General features: G+C 41.2%; 1 protein-coding gene across 1 annotated transcript; it reads right to left on the bottom strand.

Annotated features, from left to right (window-relative positions):
* Positions 1-809: 809 nt before the first annotated feature.
* On the bottom strand, positions 810-20,377 carry LOC115143166 (limb region 1 homolog-like protein). The gene is made up of 16 exons (XM_029683297.2): positions 20,113-20,377; positions 14,127-14,211; positions 8,306-8,339; positions 7,990-8,129; positions 7,295-7,398; positions 6,542-6,665; positions 6,244-6,312; positions 6,071-6,135; positions 5,205-5,277; positions 4,959-5,042; positions 3,522-3,598; positions 3,357-3,434; positions 2,914-3,078; positions 2,745-2,811; positions 2,447-2,608; positions 810-2,340 (listed from the first exon to the last, which is right to left on the bottom strand). Exons 1-16 carry the CDS (start codon positions 20,176-20,178, stop codon positions 2,255-2,257), a joined length of 1,479 nt encoding a protein of 492 aa, XP_029539157.1. The 5' UTR covers positions 20,179-20,377; the 3' UTR covers positions 810-2,254.
* Positions 20,378-21,475: the final 1,098 nt, after the last annotated feature.

The raw sequence follows: 21,475 nt of genomic DNA, 5'->3' as shown, positions 1-21,475 counted from the left end.
GTGCCATTGGGTTTCCACTCGTTACAACAGCCACAAAGCAAATATATCGTCATTCATGAAAACAAAAAATGTGCCTTTTGGTCCTAATTTAAGGTTAGGAAAGGCATAGACTTAGTGTGGTTAAGCGTAGGGTTAGATTTAAAGTCATATTTTAAGAAGAGAAATTGTAGAAATAGGCGGGGTTTATGACTTTGTGGCTGTGGTAGCTAGGGACGACAGTGGTATTGAGGTATAAGGAGGGTGCCCCATTTTGTACAGCAGATGTCACTCTGAACCTGAATTAGTGATCTACAAATGTGAGAGACAGACAAGCTAGGCCTTTTTAACACATATTGCAAAACACGTTAATCTGAGCATTTTATAATAAAAACAATGACAATACAAGATTATCATATACATACCTTTACAGAAATGTGCTTTAAAAATGTTTGTTTTAAATAGGCCTATGTGAATGGTGGGCCCTGTTATATTTTTGGAAAGTGATCACTCCAAAATGTGTCTGTTAGACCACTTTAGGCAGCTATGAAATGTTTATGTTAGGTTGAGTGCACTTACGCCATCTTTGTGTAGATCCAGCAACACCTCAATGACGAAATTGAAGAAGGTAAAAATGATGACAGACTTATCTTTACCATACCATGTGGTACTAAGACACAACAGATGGTGTGGGACATGGATTTGTCTCGACATAAAGATTAGCCAATTTGAGGCTCTAAAAACATCAGGCAATCTTCCAGATTGGAGTGAAACTTGGTTTCCAAATCAATACATTTTCTTAGTATGCTATGCAAAAAATAGAAACAATGGTATAAGAAATAGACTGAAAATATTTATTCCAGTAAAGAGTCCTTACAAAAACTATTTTCATATACTTTTAACCAGAGTTGAAATGTATAGCTAGCTAACAATCATACATCATAGTAAAGCATACAGTTTTACAAGACAATTTAACATGTAGTAGCCTACTGTTCTGGCATTTTAATGACAAGACATTTGGACGATTCAGGAGAGGTTTTACCCCTGTGAGACAAACACATGAACATTCACTTGATGTCAAAATAAATCTATTGACACAAACTCATAATAAAAAATAAAAACGTGATTTTAAAAAATGAAAGGAACTTGAGATATTGGAGAAAAATCTCCATGCATTAATGCAACATTGCACAAAAAACGAATGTACACTGACAGACACAAACACACACACAGGCACTCTTTTACTCAAACACAGGCACATAAACACACACATCACAGTTTAACTTGGTCTTAACTTCCAGGCCATTGTTTCCGGTCTCTACCTTAAATTGCCTTTAGCGCCATGGTGCTAAGCATTGTATGTTGCTGTTCTCGTCACAAAAGGCAGCTGTCCAACTTTTTCAGTCCAACAATAAACTGTCCCTATTACACAAGGTTGTGATACAAATGTGTAAATGAGAATGATATACTAAAAAGGAGTATAGTAGAATTGGCCATATGCATAGAAGTAGAGTTACTGTACCCGTCCCTTACTTTCATTACTGTTAACCGATTTACTGTTATTCTTTGACACCATGCAGACATCTTCTTCTTTCCAAAACATTCCATTAAAGGACAACAGAAAGAAGTGATATGATGTTCACAAGTTGACACAGCAGAATAAATCATTTGAATAATAAATAAGGTCATAAGTGCAAGAGAGGAAAAGCCAGATCTAAAGAAGTACATAGAGCTGAAGTTCTTGTGGAGTTCCTTCCAGTCAAAGAGTCAGGGATCCATATGTTTTGAGATTGGCAGACATTTCAGCAGAAGTCACTTTGGATGTCTATGAAGTGTTCATATATTGGGAATGACCTTGGGACTCGAAGATGACCATCTCCATACTCTACGCATAGAAACCTAAATTCTTGCTCCCTTTCTGTTCATTTTGTTTTCTTCACCATTGTCTCCCTCTTCTTTTTTATTTTATTTCTCACTTACTCCGTTATAGACCTGACAGAAAAGGAGACAAATTGCATTGGTCCCCTTTGGCGCAGTACCTGTACCTATTCTCTGTATGTATGATCATGTCTGAGGTCCAAGTCCATTCCTGATCAGACGATATGTTTCATCTAATCAAGTTTCATCCTCTTCTCATATCAGTGGTGACAGGATCACCAGTCGACCATCAGCAAACAGGTCAATCTTTCAATGAGAGTTTACATCCGCTCAATATTTGGGGACACTGATTTCTGGTAAACTCACTTTGGTTAGCCATGGTCATTGGCTTGTTCAAGTGTCACTGAATCTTTGAGAGTCCATTAGCCAATAGGAGCCTGAGTGGGATGGTGGAGCGGGACACAGTCGACGGCAGTTTATGCAGCCCTGTGACGAGATAGAGGACCAGATTAGGGAATCAGCCGATTCACAACGTGTGTGAGCATGTGTACATGCATGCAGGGTTGTGTATCTGTGTGTGACCCCAACATACCGAATGCTCTGATGAGTTCCCTCTGTACAGTCCATGTGAGAGTGTTGATCAGACAGGCAGAGGTCAGCCCGGCAAACAGTATGTTATACAGGAAGACGATGTGGAAGTTTCCCAGCCAGTTAAACCGACCAAAGTCTCCCAGCAGATCAAACCGGGTGATCCCTGAATCATCAAGACCAAAGGACCAAACCATTCAATGGTTAATGTTTAGAAAAAGCATCCATTTGTTGGTGTTTTATATGTATGTCAGTCTGTCAGACAAGAGCACCTGACACCAAGTCCTCCTCTGCAGACTTACCCAAAGTCCTAGAAAATACAGGCAGAGCTGAGCTGAGCACCAAAAGAGAAACACAGTTCCCAATAATCTGAGAAAAGAGAGGAAGAAAGTTGGGTTATTATGAGAATGCCCCACGGAAGAGAGAGCGAGCAGTGTGTGTGTGCCAGTGTGTGTGTGTACCTGTGTGTACCTGTGTCAGTGTGGTGTCCTGTGCGCGGGGGCGTAGTCCAGTGAACAGTGGGGAGCTGTAGAAACCCACTACTGAGGAGATCATGAGATACAGGATGAGGATCACCTGCACTGCAGCCCCTAACGAACCGAACATGGAGAACGAGGCAGCTCCCAGGAGAGGGTCCTTCAAGAAGAGAGAGAAAGAAAGTTAATACTATTTACATCCTGTGATAATACAATTAAAATGTCAATAGTACACACATTATATAAACTCTGTTCTGTTTAATTATATAAACTCTGTTTCATAGTGTATACAGGTCTACTATAGCTCTACTATGCTATACAGTGTCCCTTAAAAAGTTACAAGGCAAGAACTAGTAGCAACAACATATCTTTGTTTGAATTAAATTAGATATTTGCTGAATTATTAGTTATTGCTTGTAAAGGAAAGCATCCCCTCACCTCCATCCCTCGAGGCATAGCTGTATCGTCAAACAGCAACTCCACCACATGGTAACACACAATAAGCACACACACCACCTGGGAAAGAGAACAACACTCACATCAAAATACACACAACATTTTGAATGAGGAGGCGAGATGAGTGGTGAGTCTGCCTCTCCTCACCGTTACAGCCAGCAGCAACAGCATGGCCAATGGGTATCCTAGGTTACGCTGCCATGGTGACGCTCTCTTCCTTATCTCTGAAGGCAAAAACAGAAATCCAGAGTTAGTGTCTGAGAATCCCAGTCTTTTTATCGTTTGGAGTTTTTCCTGACCAGGTGACAAACTCCAGGCCCTAATTATAGCCAGTCTTCCTGGCCAGGCCTCGTAGGGTAGGACATGTTCTGTGTTTCTAGGAAAGTCAATGACCTCTTACTAGAGATCGACCGATTACTCGGAATGGCCGATTAATTAGGGCCGATTTCAAGTTTTCATAACAATCGGTAATTGGCATTTTTGGACTCCGATTATGGCCGATTATATTGTAATCCATGAGGAGACTGCGTGGCAGGCTGACCACCTGTTATGCGAGTGCAGCTGCTAGCTAGCATTAAACTTATCTCATAAAAAACAATCAATTTTAACATAATCACTAGTTAACTACACATGGTTGATGATATTACTAGTTTATCTAGCTTGTCCTGCGTTGCATATAATCAATGCGGTGCCTGAAATTGTGTCACTTCTCTTGCGTTCAGTATAAGCAGAATCAGTGTATATGCAGCAGTTTAGGCCGCCTGACTCGTTGCGAACTGTGTGAAGACCATTTCTTCCTAACAAAGACCATAATTCATTTGCCAGAATTTTACATAATTATGACATAACATTGAAGGTTGTGCAATGTAACAGCAATATTTAGACTTAGGGTTGCCACCCGTTCAATAAAATACGGAACGGTTCCGTATTTCACTGAAAGAATAAACGTTTTGTTTTCAAAATTATAGTTTCCGGATATGACCATATTAATGACCTAAGGCTCATATTTCTGTGTGTTATTATATTATAATTAAGTCTATGATTTGATAGAGCAGTCTGACTGAGCGGTGGTAGGCAGCAGCAGGCTCGTAAGCATTTATTCAAACCGAACTCCTCCGTTTGCCAGCAACTTTTCGCTATGCTTGTAGCACAGCGCTGTTTATGACTTCAAGCCTATCAACTTCCGAGATTAGGCTGGCAATACTATGGTGCCTATAAGAACATACAATAGTCAAAGGTCTGTGAAATACAAATGTTATAGAGAGAAATTGTCCTATAATTCCTATAATAACTACAACCTAAAACATCTTAACTGGGAATATTGAAGACTCATGTTAAAAGGAACCACAAGCTTTCATATGTTAGGAGCAAGGAACTTAAACGTTAGCTTTTTTACATGGCTCATATTGCACTTTTACTTTCTTCTCCAACACTGGGTTTCAGTATTGTTGTAATTGTCATTGTTACAAATATATATAAAAAAATATTTAAAACATCCGATTAATGGTTATCTGCTTTTTTTGGTCCTCCAATAAATCGGTATCGGAATTGAAAAATCATAGTCGGTCGACCTCTAGTTCTTACCCAGAGCAATCCGCTGGGCCTGAATGTTGAGGAACCGGTTCCTCAGAACCTCTGCATTCACATTAATCCATAACGAGGTCCCACCTACAGAGGAAAGAAAGAGTTGTAATTTTGTGATAAGCTTCTATTCATTCCCTTTAAAGATAAATAACATCACTTTAATTATGCATGAAAGGGACAAATTATGGCATAAAATTGGCATATGTTATATCATGGATATACAGTACGTTATGTCATGAGACTTACTAGTGAGGTTCCTGGATAGAGAGGCCTCTTCAAACTCAGCACAACTCATTGTCTCATCAAGGTCCTCCAGCAACTGATGATGGAAGACATTGACTCAGACCAGCACATACAGTACATACCAACACCACACACATACAGTACATACCAACACCACACACATACAATGGGGTACACCTATACACAAAGCTATATACAGCTCTGGAAAGAATTGAACTGCAAAATTAGCAGTTTATTTTACCAAAACTTGCTTCCTTCTGCTCTGACAATGTTCCCCAACTCTGAGGATTGGTTTTTCCAGCAGGACAATGCTCCATGCCACACAGCCAGGTAAATCAAGGTGTGGATGTAGGACCACCAAATCAAGACCCTGTCATGACCAGCCCAATCTCCAGACCTGAACCCCGTTGAAAACCTCTGGAATATGATTAAGACTGGTGGAGAGCATGCCAAGACGCATTAAATCTGTGATTGAAAATCAGGGTTATTCCATCAAATATTAATTTCTGAACTCTTCCTAAGTTAAAACATTAGTATTGTGTTGTTTAAAAATGAATATGAAGTTATTTTCTTTGCGTTATTCGAGGTCTGACAACACTGCATCGTTTTTGTTATTTTGACCAGTTGTCATTTTCTGCAAATAAATGCTCTAAATGACAATATTTTGATTTGGAATTTGGGAGAAATGCTGTAAGAAGTTTATAGAATAAAACAAAACAAAATAATTTTACCCAAACACATACCTATAAATAGTAAAACCAGAGAAAGTGATAATTTTGCAGTGGTCTCTTAATCTTTTCCAGAGCTGTACAGACAGCACATAAACTTAAGGACAAAAACACACATGAGTCTTACACAGACACACTCACCCTGGGTTTGACCAGTAGCCTTCCTGTGACGCTGAACATGCGTGATAGTCCTAGAGGAGTGCATACTGTGGGAGACACAGGGGATACAATCATATAATATAGAAATACACCGTCATCCTCATATTTATGAAATGCCCCCGGCCCGGCACTGGGTAAACATGTACTGTACTTACACAACAGCAGCAGGACTCCGAACAAGGATATGCAGGAGTACAGATAAGGCAGGTAATATTCCCACAGATCTGAGAGACAAACGATTTAACACATTACAGATACATTTAGGAATTAAACTTACATTTCACATTTGCAGTTAACAACAGCAACAGACTAAATATGAGAAGAGGTGGCAGGTAAAAGATAAAAAGCACATAAAACAGTTTTAAGGATGTGAAAGTGAGAGAAAAGGGGGAGAGATCGAGAGAGAGAGAGAGAGAGAGAGAGAGAGGGAGGACGAGAAGGGGGTTGTTTTACCATAAAGACTTTGTCTGGCCATGTTGTCATCAAGGATGGCTGATGCCACCCACACCATCCCCAACACGAGCAGGGTCAGGAGGAAGAGGACTACTGCTGTCTCATACAGACGGGCCATCACACCCTGTGTACAGAGGGTATACAAACGTTATACCACATGTTATATACACTGAGTGTACAAAAACACTAGGAACACCTAATATCGAGTTGGACCCCCTTTTCCCTAAAAACAGCCTCAATTCGTCGGGGCATGGACTCTACAAGGTGTCGAAAGCGTTCCACAGGGATCCTGGCCCATGTTGATTCCAATGTTTCCCCACAGTTGTGTTAAGTTGGCTAGATGTCCTTTGAGTGGTGGACCATTCTTCATACACACAGCAAACTGTTGAGTGTGAAAAACCCAGCAGCGTTGCAGTTCTTGACACACTCAAACCAGTGCACCTGGCACCTACTGCCTATCCATGTGTCAATTGACTCGAGGTTTAAAAATCCTTCTTGAATCTGTCTCCTCCCCTTCATCTACACTGATTGAACTGGATTTAACAATATCAATAAGGGATTTTAGCTTTGACCTGGATTCACCTGGTCAGTCTGTGTCATGGAAAGAGCACAGTGTACATATACATGATGCTCTTTCATTAGCCTGGTCCAAGTCTGTTTGTGCTTCAGCCAACTCATCATGTCATCACAACACTCAGTGGATTTGGCTCGAGCACTACTGCTACCAGTCTGCTCTGTCACTGAAGCAGGTACCTTTTTGGATCCAGCGAAGCCCTCAGACTCAGTGAAGAAGTAGGCAAAGGGCAGGAGGAAGACCAGGGATAGGTTGGAGAAGAGGAAGACTATATTCCACAGTCCTGCATTGAGAGATGGAGACAGACAGTGAGAGGTCACTCTCTACATGCGATACACTCTTAGAGCCTTTTTTTCTATCTAGAATCTAAAAGGGTTCTTCGGCTATCCCCATAGGAGAACCCTTTGAAGAAACTATTTTTGTTCCAACTAGAACCCTTTCCACATAGGGTCCTACATGGAACCCAAAAGGGTTCTACCTGGAACCAAAAAGGGTTCTCCTATGGGGACAGCCAAAGAACCCTTATGGAACCTATTGTTCTAAGAGTGAGGTCTCTAGTGGAGTTTCATAAACGTTAGTTTTAAAAGTTCAAGGCTCTGAGGAGCTCGTATCTGTAGTCTTATCACCACTGAGTAAAGGTAATAGCTACACCCGTAGCAACCTGTGGTGGACTGCAAAATCTCTGAACAAATGAAAAGGGAAAGCAAATATGTGAAGCATATGCACTGAACCAACTACCTGCTGAGAAGATCTTTCATTAGCACATGACTTTAAACTGTCATTCATCCTTCGTACAAACAAAATGTCTGTATGCGTCAGGTGTGTCAGTCAGGTGTGTGTGTATGTTAATGTAGCTGCTTGTGTGTGTGTTTACCGTGTATAAGGGATCCGTTAAGCCACTGCATGTAGTAGCTCTGTGGGAAGGAGAGCAGGACCTCGTTGGACAAGATGGAGAGTGGTAGGAGTAGAACAGCGCCCACAGAGACAGAGAGAGTGAACGTACAGAGCCACAGCCTAGAGAAAGACAGAGAGAAAATTAGATTTTTTTTTTACCAAAGAAGCAGCAGTCCCATATGATACATAGAAATATCAAATATGTAGGTAGGTTCAGTATATTGGTTTTCTGACATTCTGTGGCAGAATAGATATGATTGGTGGTAATAAAGCCTCTATTGTTCAAAGTTACTCACGCAATTTTGTTGACTGTTGCATCTTCACTGTTATCTACAATTTAAAGAACACAACGCAATTGTTAGTATGGCTTACAGAAGAGGAAAACGTGTGTGGGGTTGAGGGGTTAGACAGGCTGGGCAAGAAGCTGAGAACCTGATCAAAGACAAGACCTCCTTCCCCTAAATTCCCGAAGGGCGACAAGCACACATTGCTCAATTCTCACCAGTGGTGTAGTGGAGGGTATACATACGTAGGTATACCTTTTTAGGCCCAGCAATGTACACAGGGCAGTAGGCTTACGCGTGACTGTTCCAAAATGCAATTTGTGTGAAACCACTGTTCCAAAATGCTCACCGCACATGCAAGCGGTTTCATGGACAGATGTAAAGATCTGTTAGAAAGAGGGGGGCTTTAAAGATGCAACAACCACCATGGGTTAGACAATGAAAGAACTTTGAAAGAAAACCAATAGAACAGGAGAAGTCTTCATAAGAATAATTGCCTCCACATGTATATGGTGGGATTTTGGCCATAGGCAATTTTCAAGCAAGGTAAGACACGCCTCATAATATGAAGCAGAATGTCCAGGTTTCAAACAAATGAAGGAACAGGAAAATATAGTGATGTGAAAGACAGGCATAACTGTCTTCTAGTCGATGGAAAGCCTTTCCCAAAAACCTGCTCTATTAAATGTTAACTAGCTACAAAGTAGCACATGCCTACCTGTCAGAATGATATCATGATGATTATTTTAATCAAGCAATCTAGTGCCATTTCTTATGCAAACTCCATCTCATGTGCTACAGAAACACTGCTTATAAAACAATAGTGCTAGGTGCCTGCACACTTGAATTAAAGGTCAACTACTCTAAAAAAAAATCTAATTTCTTAGATTTTTCTCAGACCTCAAGTGGTTTAAGTAAGCATTGTTAGACTTAGAACATACTTTCTTATTTTTTTTTTACAGAAAATCAACAAAATTGTGTGACTTTGAGAACGAATACCTGACTTTTTTTAGGGGGGGATCTGAAACCGGTGAATTACTGACTCAGTTGATCCGTTTCAATAGTAGGCCTACTATTAGCCTACTGCACAGTACAGCTTGGGTTGGTCTGACTGTGAAAGACCAGTATGGGATTCATCATTTCAAAGAGTATGTCACTGTTTCTCATAGAAGTTTTCACACGGTGTGTTTCCTTCAGGCCGTTTGGAAAAATGTTGGCAAAATACCCACTTCTCCAGGCACCACTACACCACTGATTCTAACAAACACCTGCAGGCTAAAACTGTTCTTAGAGTAACAACTATAAACGACAAACATGTTTGCACATGTGTGGAAGAGTGTGTGATCAAGCAAAACAAATTATTGTGTAGGCCTACGTACAGTGTGTGTCTGTGTGTATGGCTGTGTGTGTGTGTATGGCTGTGTGTGTGTTTATGCTGCAGGCTACAAACCAGGAACCGGTAATAATAGGTTCTTTCTGAAATTAAATTGCCCAAAAGCAAAACGCTAATCTTTATCAAAGTACAGTAATACATTGTTTGAAGATCTCTGGGCCCCATATGTGTATGGCCCTGATCTGTGACTGATCAGATCAGCCAGCTATTTCCAACAACTGAACAAATCAGTGCACAAATTAGTACACATGTGCAAGTGTTGGGAAAGGGGTGGGGGTGGTATTGAACAATTTGCTAACCCGACCTCTTACGATTAAGAATTTTGTCATAAAAACGGAATTATCATATTTGACACAGGCTTCGAAGTTGAGGCTTATTCCGTACCCCATTGTTTTTGTACCAGCAAATTAAGACTGGATAGACAGCCTAAGTACAGAGTCCTTTGTTGGTTAAAGTAAAACCCATGGAGGTCTCCGTTTCCCCCTTACTTCTCTCTCTCTGGCGTCCTACATGGTTTACACACTACACAAGAGACATTACTAGAATGGAACCATAGCCAGAAACATCTGGTTTGTGAAAACCCCCAGTCCACACACCTATATTGGCTGTCCAAGGGGTGCCGCAAACCGTATATTCCTGACTAGGTGGGCGCTGGTTCTGTGTGTGTGTGTCCAAGTGTGTTGTTTGGGGGTTGTTGTGCACTGTGTATGCCCTACGGAGCGTATTATTATCCCAGGGGAACATTCCTTGCGCCCCTCGCCCAGTCTAACAGGACAGAGGATCCGGGAGACCAAGGGAGGTTGCATAACAGGCTCTGGCTGTAATTTGTACCAGAGTGTATTTTGGAAAGCATCCTGTCCACCATACCAACGCTTGGTGTAAATTCATAATGGAAACATGCACTCACAAGTGAGGTGGGGGCGGCTGCAGTGAAAAACACCCTAGCTCATGCCTGCACACATATATTAGTTATGATTCCTTCATAGTAAACAACAACTTGTTTATATAGACATACAAAATCTATACACAGCCATGTGAAGCAAGGGCAAACATATTCTGATATATGCATATTCAGTGCCTTTGGAAAGTATTCAGACCCCTTGACGTTTTCCACATTTTGTTACATTACAGCCTTATTCTAAAATGGATGAACCACATTTTAAAATCCTCTGCAATCTACACACAATACCCCATAATGGCAAAACAAAAACAAGTTAGACATTTTTGCAAATGTATTAAATATAAAAAACAGAAAGAGCTTATTTACATACAGTGGGGCAAAAAAAGTATTTAGTCAGCCACCAATTGTGCAAGTTCTCCCACTTTAAAAGATGAGAGAGGCCTGTAATTTTCCTCATAGGTACACTTCAACTATGACAGACAAAATGAGAAAAGAAAACCCAGAAAATCACATTGTAGGATTTTAATGAATTTATTTGCAAGTTATGGTGGAAAAATAAGTATTTGGTCACCTACAAACAAGCAAGATTTCTGGCTCTCACAGACCTGTAACTTATTCTTTAAGAGGCTCCTCTGTCCTCCACTCATTACCCGTATTAATGGCACCGGTTTGAACTTGTTATCAGTATAAAAAAAACCTGTCCACAACCTCAAACAGTCACACTCCAAACTCCACTATTGCCAAGACCAAAGAGCTGTCAAAGGACACCAGAAACAAAATTGTAGACCTGCACCAGACTGGGAAGACTGAATCTGCAATAGGTAAGCAGCTTGGTTTGAAGAAATCAACTGTGGGAGCAATTATTAGAAAATGGAAGACATACAAGACCACTGATAATCTCCCTCGATCTGGGGCTCCACGCAAGATCTCACCCCGTGGGGTCAAAATGATCACAAGAACGGTGAGCAAAAATCCCAGAACCACATGAGGGGACCTAGGGAATGACCTGCAGAGAGCTGGGACCAAAGTAACATAGGCTACCATCAGTAACACACTATGCCGCCAGGGACTCAAATCCTGCAGTGCCAGAGGTGTCCCCCTGCTTAAGCCATTACATGTCCAGGCCAGTCTGAAGTTTGCTAGAGAGTATTTGGATGATCCAGAAGAAGATTGGGAGAATGTCATATCGTCAGATGAAACCAAAATATAACTTTTTGGTTAAAACTCAACTCGTCGTGTTTGGAGGACAAAGAATGCTGAGTTGCATCAAAAGAACACCATACCTACTGTGAAGCACGGGGGTGGAAACATCATGCTTTGGGGCTGTTTTTCTGCAAAGGGACCAGGACGACTGATCCGTGTAAAGGAAAGAATGAATGGGGCCATGTATTGTGAGATTTTGAGTGAACCTCCTTCCATCAGCAAGGGCATTGAAGATGAAACGTGGCTGGGTCTTTCAGCATGACAATGATCCCAAACACACCGCCCGGGCAACGAAGGAGTGGCTTCGTGAGAAGCATTTCAAGGTCCTGGAGTGGCCTAGCCAGTCTCCAGATCTCAACCCCATAGAAAATCTTTGGAGGGAGTTGAAAGTCCGTGTTGCCCAGCAACAGCCCCAAAACATCACTGCTCCAGAGGAGATCTGCATGGAGGAATGGGCCAAAATACCAGCAACAGTGTGTGAAAACCTTGTGAAGACTTACAGAAAATGTTTGACCTCTGTCATTGCCAACAAAGGGTATATAACAAAGTATTGAGAAACTTTTGTTATTAACCAAATACTTATTTTCCACCATAATTTGCAGATAAATTCATTAAAAATCCTACAATGTGATTTTCTGGATTTATTTTCTCATTTTGTCTGTCATAGTTGAAGTGTACTTATGATGAAAATTACAGGCCTCTCATCTTTTAAAGTGGGAGAACTTGCACAATTGGTGGCTGACTAAATACTTTTTTGCCCCACTGTAGGTATTCAGACCCTTTTCTTTGAGACTCGAAGTTGCGCTCAGGTGTATCCTGTTTCCATTGATCATCATTGAGTCCACCGGTGGTAAATTCAATAGATTGGACATAATTTGGAAAGGCACACACCGGTCTATATAAGGTCCCACAGTTGACAGTGCATGTCGGAGCAAAAACCAAGCCATGAGGTTGAAGGAAGTGTCCGTAGAACGCTGAGACAGGACAGACACAGATCTGGGGAAGGGGACGAAAACAATTCTGCAGCGTTGAAGGTCCCCAAGAATACAGTGGCCTCCATCAATCTGAAATGGATGAAGTTTGGAACCACCAACACTCTTCTTAGAGCTGGCCGCCTGAGCAATCGGGGGAGAAGGGCCTTGGTCAGGGAGGTGACCGAGAACCCAATGGTCACTCTGAGTTCTAGAGTTTCTCTGTGGAGATGGGAGAAACTTCCAGAAGGACAACCCTCTCTGCAGCACTCCACCCATCAGGCCTTTATCTTAGAGTGGCCAGACAGAAGTCACTCCTCAGTAAAAGGCACATGACAGCCCGCTTGGAGTTTGCCAAACGTTACCTAAAGACTCTCAGATCATGAGAAACAACATTCTCTGGTCTGATAAAACCAAGATTGAACTTTTTGGCCTAAATACCAAGCATCACGTCTGGAGAAAACCTGGCGCCATCCCTATGGTGAAGCATGGTGGTGGCAGCATCATGCTGCTGTGGGGTTGTTTTTCCGCGACAGGGACTGGAAGACTAGTCAGGATTGAGGGAAAGATGAACAGAGCAAAGTAAAGAGAGATCCTTGATGAAAAACTACTCCAGAGCGCTCAGGACCTCAGACTGGGGTGACAGTTCCCCTTCCAACAGGACAACGACCCTAAGCACACAGCCAAGACAACGCAGGAGTGGCTTCGAGACAAGTCTCTCAATGTCCTTGAGTGGCCGAGCCAGAGCCCGGACTTGAACCAGAACAAACATTTCTGGAGAGACCTGAAAATAGCTGTGCAGCAACACTCCCTATACAACCTGACAGAGCTTGAGAGGATCTGCAGAAAAGAATGGGAGAAACTCCCCAAATACAAGTGTACCAAGCTTGTAGCGTCATACTCATTAAGACTCACTGCCAAAGGTGCTTCAAAAATATATTGAGTAAAGGGTCTGAATAATTATATAAATATATTTTAGTGTTGTATTTTTCATAAATTAGCAAAAATGTCTAAAAACCTGTTTCTGCTGTGTCATTATGGGGTATTGTGTCTAGATTGAAGTGGGACAAAAACGATTTAATCCATTTAAGAATAAGGATGTAAAGTAACAAAATCTGGAAATAGTCAAGGGGTCTGAATACTTTCCGAAGGCACTGTATACATATATACGGTCGTCCTGGCTGTAATACAACACCTACTTGTACAGGACCAAAGGAGGACATTGGGAGGCATACAGAACTATCAAGAGTCCAATCAATTACTTTTAGAGTTAAATCAGTAGTGTTGAGCCACAGAAACCCAGCAGACCTGGCAGTCCACTGTGACCTGGCCTTCACTCCAGTGACCTCTCAGATTCACACATACCTATGGTAAACTCAGCATTCCTCTTGTAGTGGGTGATGACCAGATAGGAGACAATGTAGAGACATATGAAAAGCAGGACACAGATCTGTGGAGATAAAAACACTGAGATCAACGTTTAGGATCAGACTTCCTATGATTAATCCATGCTAATTGTGGGAATAAGTCAATCTTTTATTATTCGGTCATTGTAGCAACGGGTCATCAAAATTGATTCAAGTTTTAAAAACAATTCTAATAAATGCTAAATGGTAAAAATGTGTAGAATTGCACGAAATGATTGTTCTCTCTGCTGTCAAGAGGGAGGCACGCTAAAATGTTTTGCTCGCAATGTGGGGGAGGGGGTATGGATGTGGGTACGCAGATCCGCAAGCAACTGCGCCCCCCCATATGAGTTCAGATTTTGTTGTGGCCCCCCAACCCCATCCAAGTTGGCCATCCCTAGTCTAGGCCTCCCTGCACTCATTAATTCATGTTGTTGTCACATTCTGTTGAATAATTCAACAAGAGTGTCAATAGCAGGATACACTCAGATTAGAAATCAACATCCTTGGCTTTAGATTACACCTATCTATACATGCTTTACATTGTTTGCGAAATCAGACATAATATCACTAGAATCCAACTGTTCATTTTCAGGAGATGCTTTCATTCAGCGCATCTAATTGGTTAACATTTCAACTGTATCAAATTATTTATTTTTTTAATCCACAAAAAAATGTACACCAATCAAAATAAAGTTATCTTTCCTCTCTTTCTTATGATGCAAGTGTCGAGATGTGTTAAATCCCCAACAAAACTTTTGTGTTCTTATAGATGCAATGGAAAGACAATGCATTCCATTGAGTCCATTATGGCCAATACTGGGATGTGTTTGACAGGTCATTACAAATATATCCGCGGTCGTAACGTTAACGGGAAAAAACAACAGGCACACGCAAATGCATGAAAAAGTCACAGGAGTAAAATAAAAGCAATCAGTCCAGTGAGATTTAAGTGACAAGTGGATTTTGCCCCCCTCACACAAGTGGATTTTGCCCCCCTCACACAAGTGGATTTTGCCCCCCTCACACAAGAAATAGATGGCTGAAAAAAGACATATGGGCGGGGACATGCACGTTGCTAGTTGTTTGTTTTCTCATCTCTATTTGCATTTATAAAGCAAGAATTCACTCTATGGAGAAAATACACACAACGCTGCTGTCGACCCCGAGTGTTGCTGTATAACAGAGGTGAGTAGGTTCGCACAGGGCAAACAAACACCAGACAAAGTCTTCAAGTCCTCTGTCACACTAATGCAGATCATTTACAGGCAGGCTTTTCAACCTCCAGCTGGTTCATCAAGACATCACCCCAATGATCTTAGAGATGACGGAGCCCAGGAACACACAGGAGAGTCAATCATCTCCCTCTCTGTTACCTGCACTGTGTTTATTTTTGCTATGGTTGCCCGATTAACACCATGCATGCCCTCTGTCAAAGCTGGGCATCTTTAAACTTTCAAAGAGAAAACAAGGATAAGAAAGGAAACATGCACATTCTAGGGAGTGGAAAGTCAATTTTCTCATCCACGTCAAACTGTATAGCTTGCTGTTTGTTTGAAGAATTCTGAACAAAAGCCAATAGACGCATGCTATGAACCCGTTTAGCCACAACTCAGAAGAGTGATTTATTGTTGCAGGTGTGGCGAGATGAATGCAGATCATCACTTGTGGTTCTACCTTCAAAACAATAGTTTACCCTCAAGCCTGCATTCCAGGAGGCACATCCTAATGTATGTGAATCAATCACTGATCAGTAGAATCAAGTTGAACTCTGCATTCTCTCCCTTTACAACAAAATTAAGTTCTCGTTTATTATCGGAAAATGAAAGATCCCCAGGTTAGTGATACTGTATTGTCTGTAGGTAGCCTAACTGTATTACAGATGCAGAATTACATAATTGGAATGGATTTCTAGTTACCAAATGAAGGTTTTGGCAATCTGTGACTGTGATTGAGCACCTGGTTTTATAAACAGGGTCATCGGGGTTAGTTATGTAGTAGATAGATGAGAGGGGGTCAGATGATCAGGATTACCAGATTAAGCAACGAGAGAGTGGAGAGGAGACCGGCTGGGATTACAAAAAAAGCCAACAACATAACAAACTAAATACTCACATACCCACCGATCCCCTATAAAACAGAAATGACCAGACATTTTCTAAAATGGAGGACACTATTCTTCCAATTTAGGGAACTAGGAATGGCAGCAGTTCTGTGCCAGAATCAAAGAAACATATCCCCACCCTGGTCTGAATAAAGATGACGCAATCAGGTTAACAAATAACAGAGAGAGAAAAACATAATATCATAAATATGACATAAGGAGATATCTGCGGGATCAGAGGTAGGTAAGTAAATGTTCTGTTCCAGAATATTCCGGTGGTCTAATAAAATACTCTAATATAACATGTTGTGAAGGTAAATAAAAACAGAGCTACATCCTATAACTGTAAATGTTAGCACTCCTATCTGAATGTGATCCTTATTACAGGGAGAGAATCTGTGTCTGTGATGATGCCCCTAATGTATACTTGGACATGATGTGCCTGCTGACTTGTATAATCATGTACATTTGATAAGCTTGACCCACAAATGGCAGCCACCACAGACTTACCTAGTGTGTGGATGAACGACAAGGCAGAATTGGATACCCCACCTCATAGCCTACCCAGTGACACCAACATCCAATGAACTAGGGCAGAGCTCAGTAGTTGTAACAGATCATGTTTAGCATTAAGAACTACCATACCTCACACATCCAATATACTCTTAGTTTCTAAAACATTTTCACTGAATGTTTGTCTCTTTATTAAGTGTGGATTGACGTCGTGTCCTTGCCAGTCTTTTTTGGAGTCTAATAAATCTGATGGTTATAATGTGATGATGTCACTGCAATTATACCAGAGTTGAGTTGCAGGCTTAGCTGTATACAAGTAAAAGCTTTGTTAGAGCAATGTACTACAATATAAATACGCAACTGCAGAAAATGCCTAATAACAACTATTCATTTCCCATTCCCAAACTGAAAGACGATGCTACAGAGTGACACAGTGCTCCAAATAGCCAACTGAGACATTCAGATGCTTAAAGTACATGATGTGTGACTTGCTCTGTAATAAAGCAAGCCATCTAAAACCAGTCCTTGGCCAGTACTAAGATACAGGCTGAAGAATAATAAACTGGGCTGGACTGAAACAACCTGGGCATTCAGACAGCTCAGAGAGAATGGGGCCGATGGTGGGCAGTTTGAGGATTTTGGGAGACAGGGGTTTTAAATCCACAGACCACAAAGCTGAACTTTGGGCCTCTTTACACTACAATACTTTGACGATGGAATCTAGTTCCAGGAAAGATTATATTGTAGTGTAAAAAGACAGATCTAGATACAAAAATCTGCCTTTTAGAGATGTCTCCCACACTACCTCTGGGTATTATAGTGTAAAGACAATGGCTTTCCCACACCACCTGTCCCTGCAAGAAGTACCTTAATATCAGTAGACAGCATTCTTGCTCTGTTAGCTAAATTGAAAATGAAAAGGATTATAAATGATCCACACATTTGTGAATCATTGCATTAATCAAATGTGCAACATTATGTAGAATATAGTTTAGATGAGAAGCTCCTGTAGAGTTTGATTCTTAACTTACTTGCCTAGTTAAATAAAATACATTTGAAAACATTTTGATTGTCTAAATACTATGGTATTTACAGTATGGTAATAGCTGCACACACACATGAAGCTGGAATGTGGCTTTGGCCACACCACATCCAAGGCTAAAGTAAAGTGTAAAACAGAAAAGTTGCACATCTGATGTTGAAGAGCGCTAGATCTTACTACACACATTTTACTGATGTAAATCCACCCTTTGATAGAGAGATGTGGGAGAGAAGGCAAACATAGCCCATGTCACAATGCTAACCAGCTTATACCCAACAGCCCCAACAGCTAATGCCCAGCTCGCTAATGCCCCAAACAAAAGCCCCACTGTATCAGAGCAAACTGCCAATAAATGACAGAGAGAATACGGAGCACCATTGAAGGTCCACGGCATATACAAGTAGCATATACTGTATATAGATGCACGTTAAGTTGAGCCTCCAATCCCAACAAACACAGCCATCATGTTCGGTCACAGCAAGACTGTCCTTTGTGAAGGACAAAACACCACAGGCTTATATTTTTTATCCTCCTGAAGGAACAAATAGACAGAGCCCCACTGAGGGCACCTTCACCTGCTCTAGTCCAGAGGACAACAGTGTTCCCTGTCTCAGCTCTGACGCACACTCCCCATCTGTCTGTCTGTCCCCACCTGTCTGTCTGTCATTCTGTCTGGTATTTCTCTGTATTTCTGACTTTCACATCAGAATATTTCCTCCCTCTCTCAGTCGGTCTCGATCCTCCTCTCTGCAGTTGTGTAAACACTTTCAGGTTGGGCTAAGCTGCCAGCCCACTAGACAAACTCAAGTCCTGTGTGCTGAAGGATTTCTCCAGTATTTCCTATTAGTCAGTGAGCTGGACACTGGTGTCGTAAAGACAGAACAAAAGATAACCGTCTCAGACATGTTGTTAAAAGTTTGGATGTAAAGGTAAAACATCATATTCATACAAATATTTAGCTTGTTAGTGCTTTACACAACAAGTATTTGTTGAATATTTCTGTGAGAAAAAGCACACCTCTGTGATGAAAGGTTGTGCTACTAATGCATGCCTCTGTCATTGAGACCATGTTGTGTCCATTCAGCCCTACTGGAAAATAGGAGTGGGGGAATGGTATTATTGATAACTATGCATGCCACTGTACCTGTTAAGACTGAACAGCCTTTCGAAGGGCAGATGTAGGTCATGAAAAATTTAACTAGCACTACCACTACTTTCATTAAAAGGCTGCACACTCTGTCCAGCCTAAGGCACGTAGGACACACGTGCATGTGGATAGAAACGCATTGCCCACATAAACACAAAGATAAACGCTATTAGCAGCCTATAATGCACTCACAGGAATGAGAGTTAGAAAATAGAGAGAGAGAGTCTGGAATGACTTAATGTCATCTGTATCAGTGAGTCAGACAGGCAGAAGAGAGACAGATCTACTGTGCTAAGCAGGGTCATGGGTCACTTCCCTGTGCTGCTGTGGTGATAGAGCCATCATGCCAGGATTACATGAGCACATACAGCACAACATTTAATGCGTTTCAAATGTAACAAATACTGGTCCAACGACATTTTACACTACATAAAAATGGCAACAGGTTTGACATCCCATAACATAATGTGCTTTGAGCACATACCTGTGCAGCAATAACCTATTTTTACCACAAATACCCAGGTTCTCATTGTGACTTGGTTTTTAGAGCTGAATATTAAGGTTCAATTAAAGTTAGGCTACATTGTACACTTCATTGATGCTGATATGTTGATGCTTCAACATCTGGATCTACCAGTACACAGGCAATGGTGTTAATAATTATAGTAAAATGTAATTTATGTCATCAAGAATGCAATAACTATCCTGCATCAGGCCTACTTGGTGAACTATCGAACTGTCTGATGTTACTGTCTGATGTTTGTTGTTACATTGTAGACAGGTGTAAGATTAAAGTGCATACGGCTGCACAATATTCTTAAGCAGTCTACAGTAGGGGCATATTTTGGGGTTGAATAGCAGCAACATGACCTCACATTTTTCTTTATCAAAAACACAGGAGGGACGCTGAAGGTATACAGTGGTAATGGTAGGGCAAAGGGGTAATTGAGAAATATGACAAATTCTAACAGCAAGTTCCTGGAATAACCTACAGCCAGACATATTCAGCAAATTGTAAATGTTATGAGATACAATTGCACTTGCAGCTGACTGATGATCACGGCAGTGCAGCGAGAGCACTCCAATCAACAGGCAAGCTCTCAATTTCACCGCAGTCGACGAGAACAGACTGTACTTACTATGGTCTCTCTGACTCGGTCGTGGAAAAGCTGTTCCCGGACCGACACGTCTTCTGGAGCTTCCATGCTCCGACAACCATATCGCGGATTGTTCGCCCTTTATGTGGCTCAAATGTACATGTTTTCTGGTCCTTGTTGCTGCCTCATCAGACCAGAACCGCAGCGCAGCTTGTCCTCGTTCCTAGGCTGCCTCATGCAAATGAGTCGTGTCGCTGCCTCTCTGCTCTTGTGAACAGATTGTCCCTCTGCGCCACAATGGGCGTGCAGTTGTCGCGGTGCGGTGTCCAAAAATGATCTGCTACCAATGACTGTATATCGTATACCCACATGAAAAAATACTGCAGTTTACTATAGAGGTCTACAGTACTTACAATAGAATGCTATAGAATACTATACTACACACTGTAGTATCCCTCTATCATGTGTAGTACTTACTATAGAATGGTGTATTATCCTGTAGAATCCTATTGTAAATTATACAGTATTATCTGCAAAAAAACACTGTAGTAAATACTACAGTAATGTCCGTAAAAACACAACACTTTTTTAACTATAGTAAAAACTACAGTATTACATTTGCATGTACCCTGCCCATTCCCCTCCCCCATATCACAAATTTGTGCCAGACATAAGTGAAAAAGTTACATACCAAGTATATAGCATATATTGTGTTCCCTGCTTGTTACTGGAAATAGAAAGAACTGAACTGTCCGTTTAGGCCTACTTATTTTTTATTATTTTCACCTTTATTTAACCAGGTAGGCTAGTTGAGAACAAGTTCTCATTTACAACTGCGACCTGGCCAAGATAAAGCAAAGCAGTGTGACACAAACAACAACACAGAGTTACACATGGAATAAACAAACGTACAGTCAATAACACAATATAATTCAAAAAAGAAAGTCTATATACAGTGTGTGCAAACGGCGTGAGGAGGTAAGGCAATAAATAGGCCATAGTAGTGAAGTAATTACCATTTAGCAAATTAACATTGGAGTGATAGATGTGCAGATGATAATGTGCAAGTAGAAATACTGGTTTGCAAAAGAGCAGAAAAGTAAATAAAAACAATATGGGGATGAGGTAGGTAGATTGGATGGGCTATTTACAGATGAGCTATGTACAGCTGCAGCGATCGGTTAGCTGAACTCTGTCTGAAAAGTAGTTGGTGAACCAGGCGACGCAGTCATTTGAGAAACCAAGGCTGATGAGTCTGCCGATAAGAATACAGTGATTGACAGAGTCGAAAGCCTTGGCCAGGTCGATAAAGACGGCTGCACAGTACAATCTTTTATCGATGTCGTTTATGATATCGTTTAGTACCTTGAGTGTGGCTGAGGTGCACCCGTGACCAGCTCGGAAA

This window comes from Oncorhynchus nerka, linkage group LG15 (genome assembly GCF_034236695.1).
Source record: "Oncorhynchus nerka isolate Pitt River linkage group LG15, Oner_Uvic_2.0, whole genome shotgun sequence".
Lineage (NCBI taxonomy): Eukaryota > Metazoa > Chordata > Actinopteri > Salmoniformes > Salmonidae > Oncorhynchus > Oncorhynchus nerka.
The sequence above is the reverse complement of the archived record's forward strand: the minus strand, read 5'-3'. Positions and strand labels throughout refer to the sequence as shown.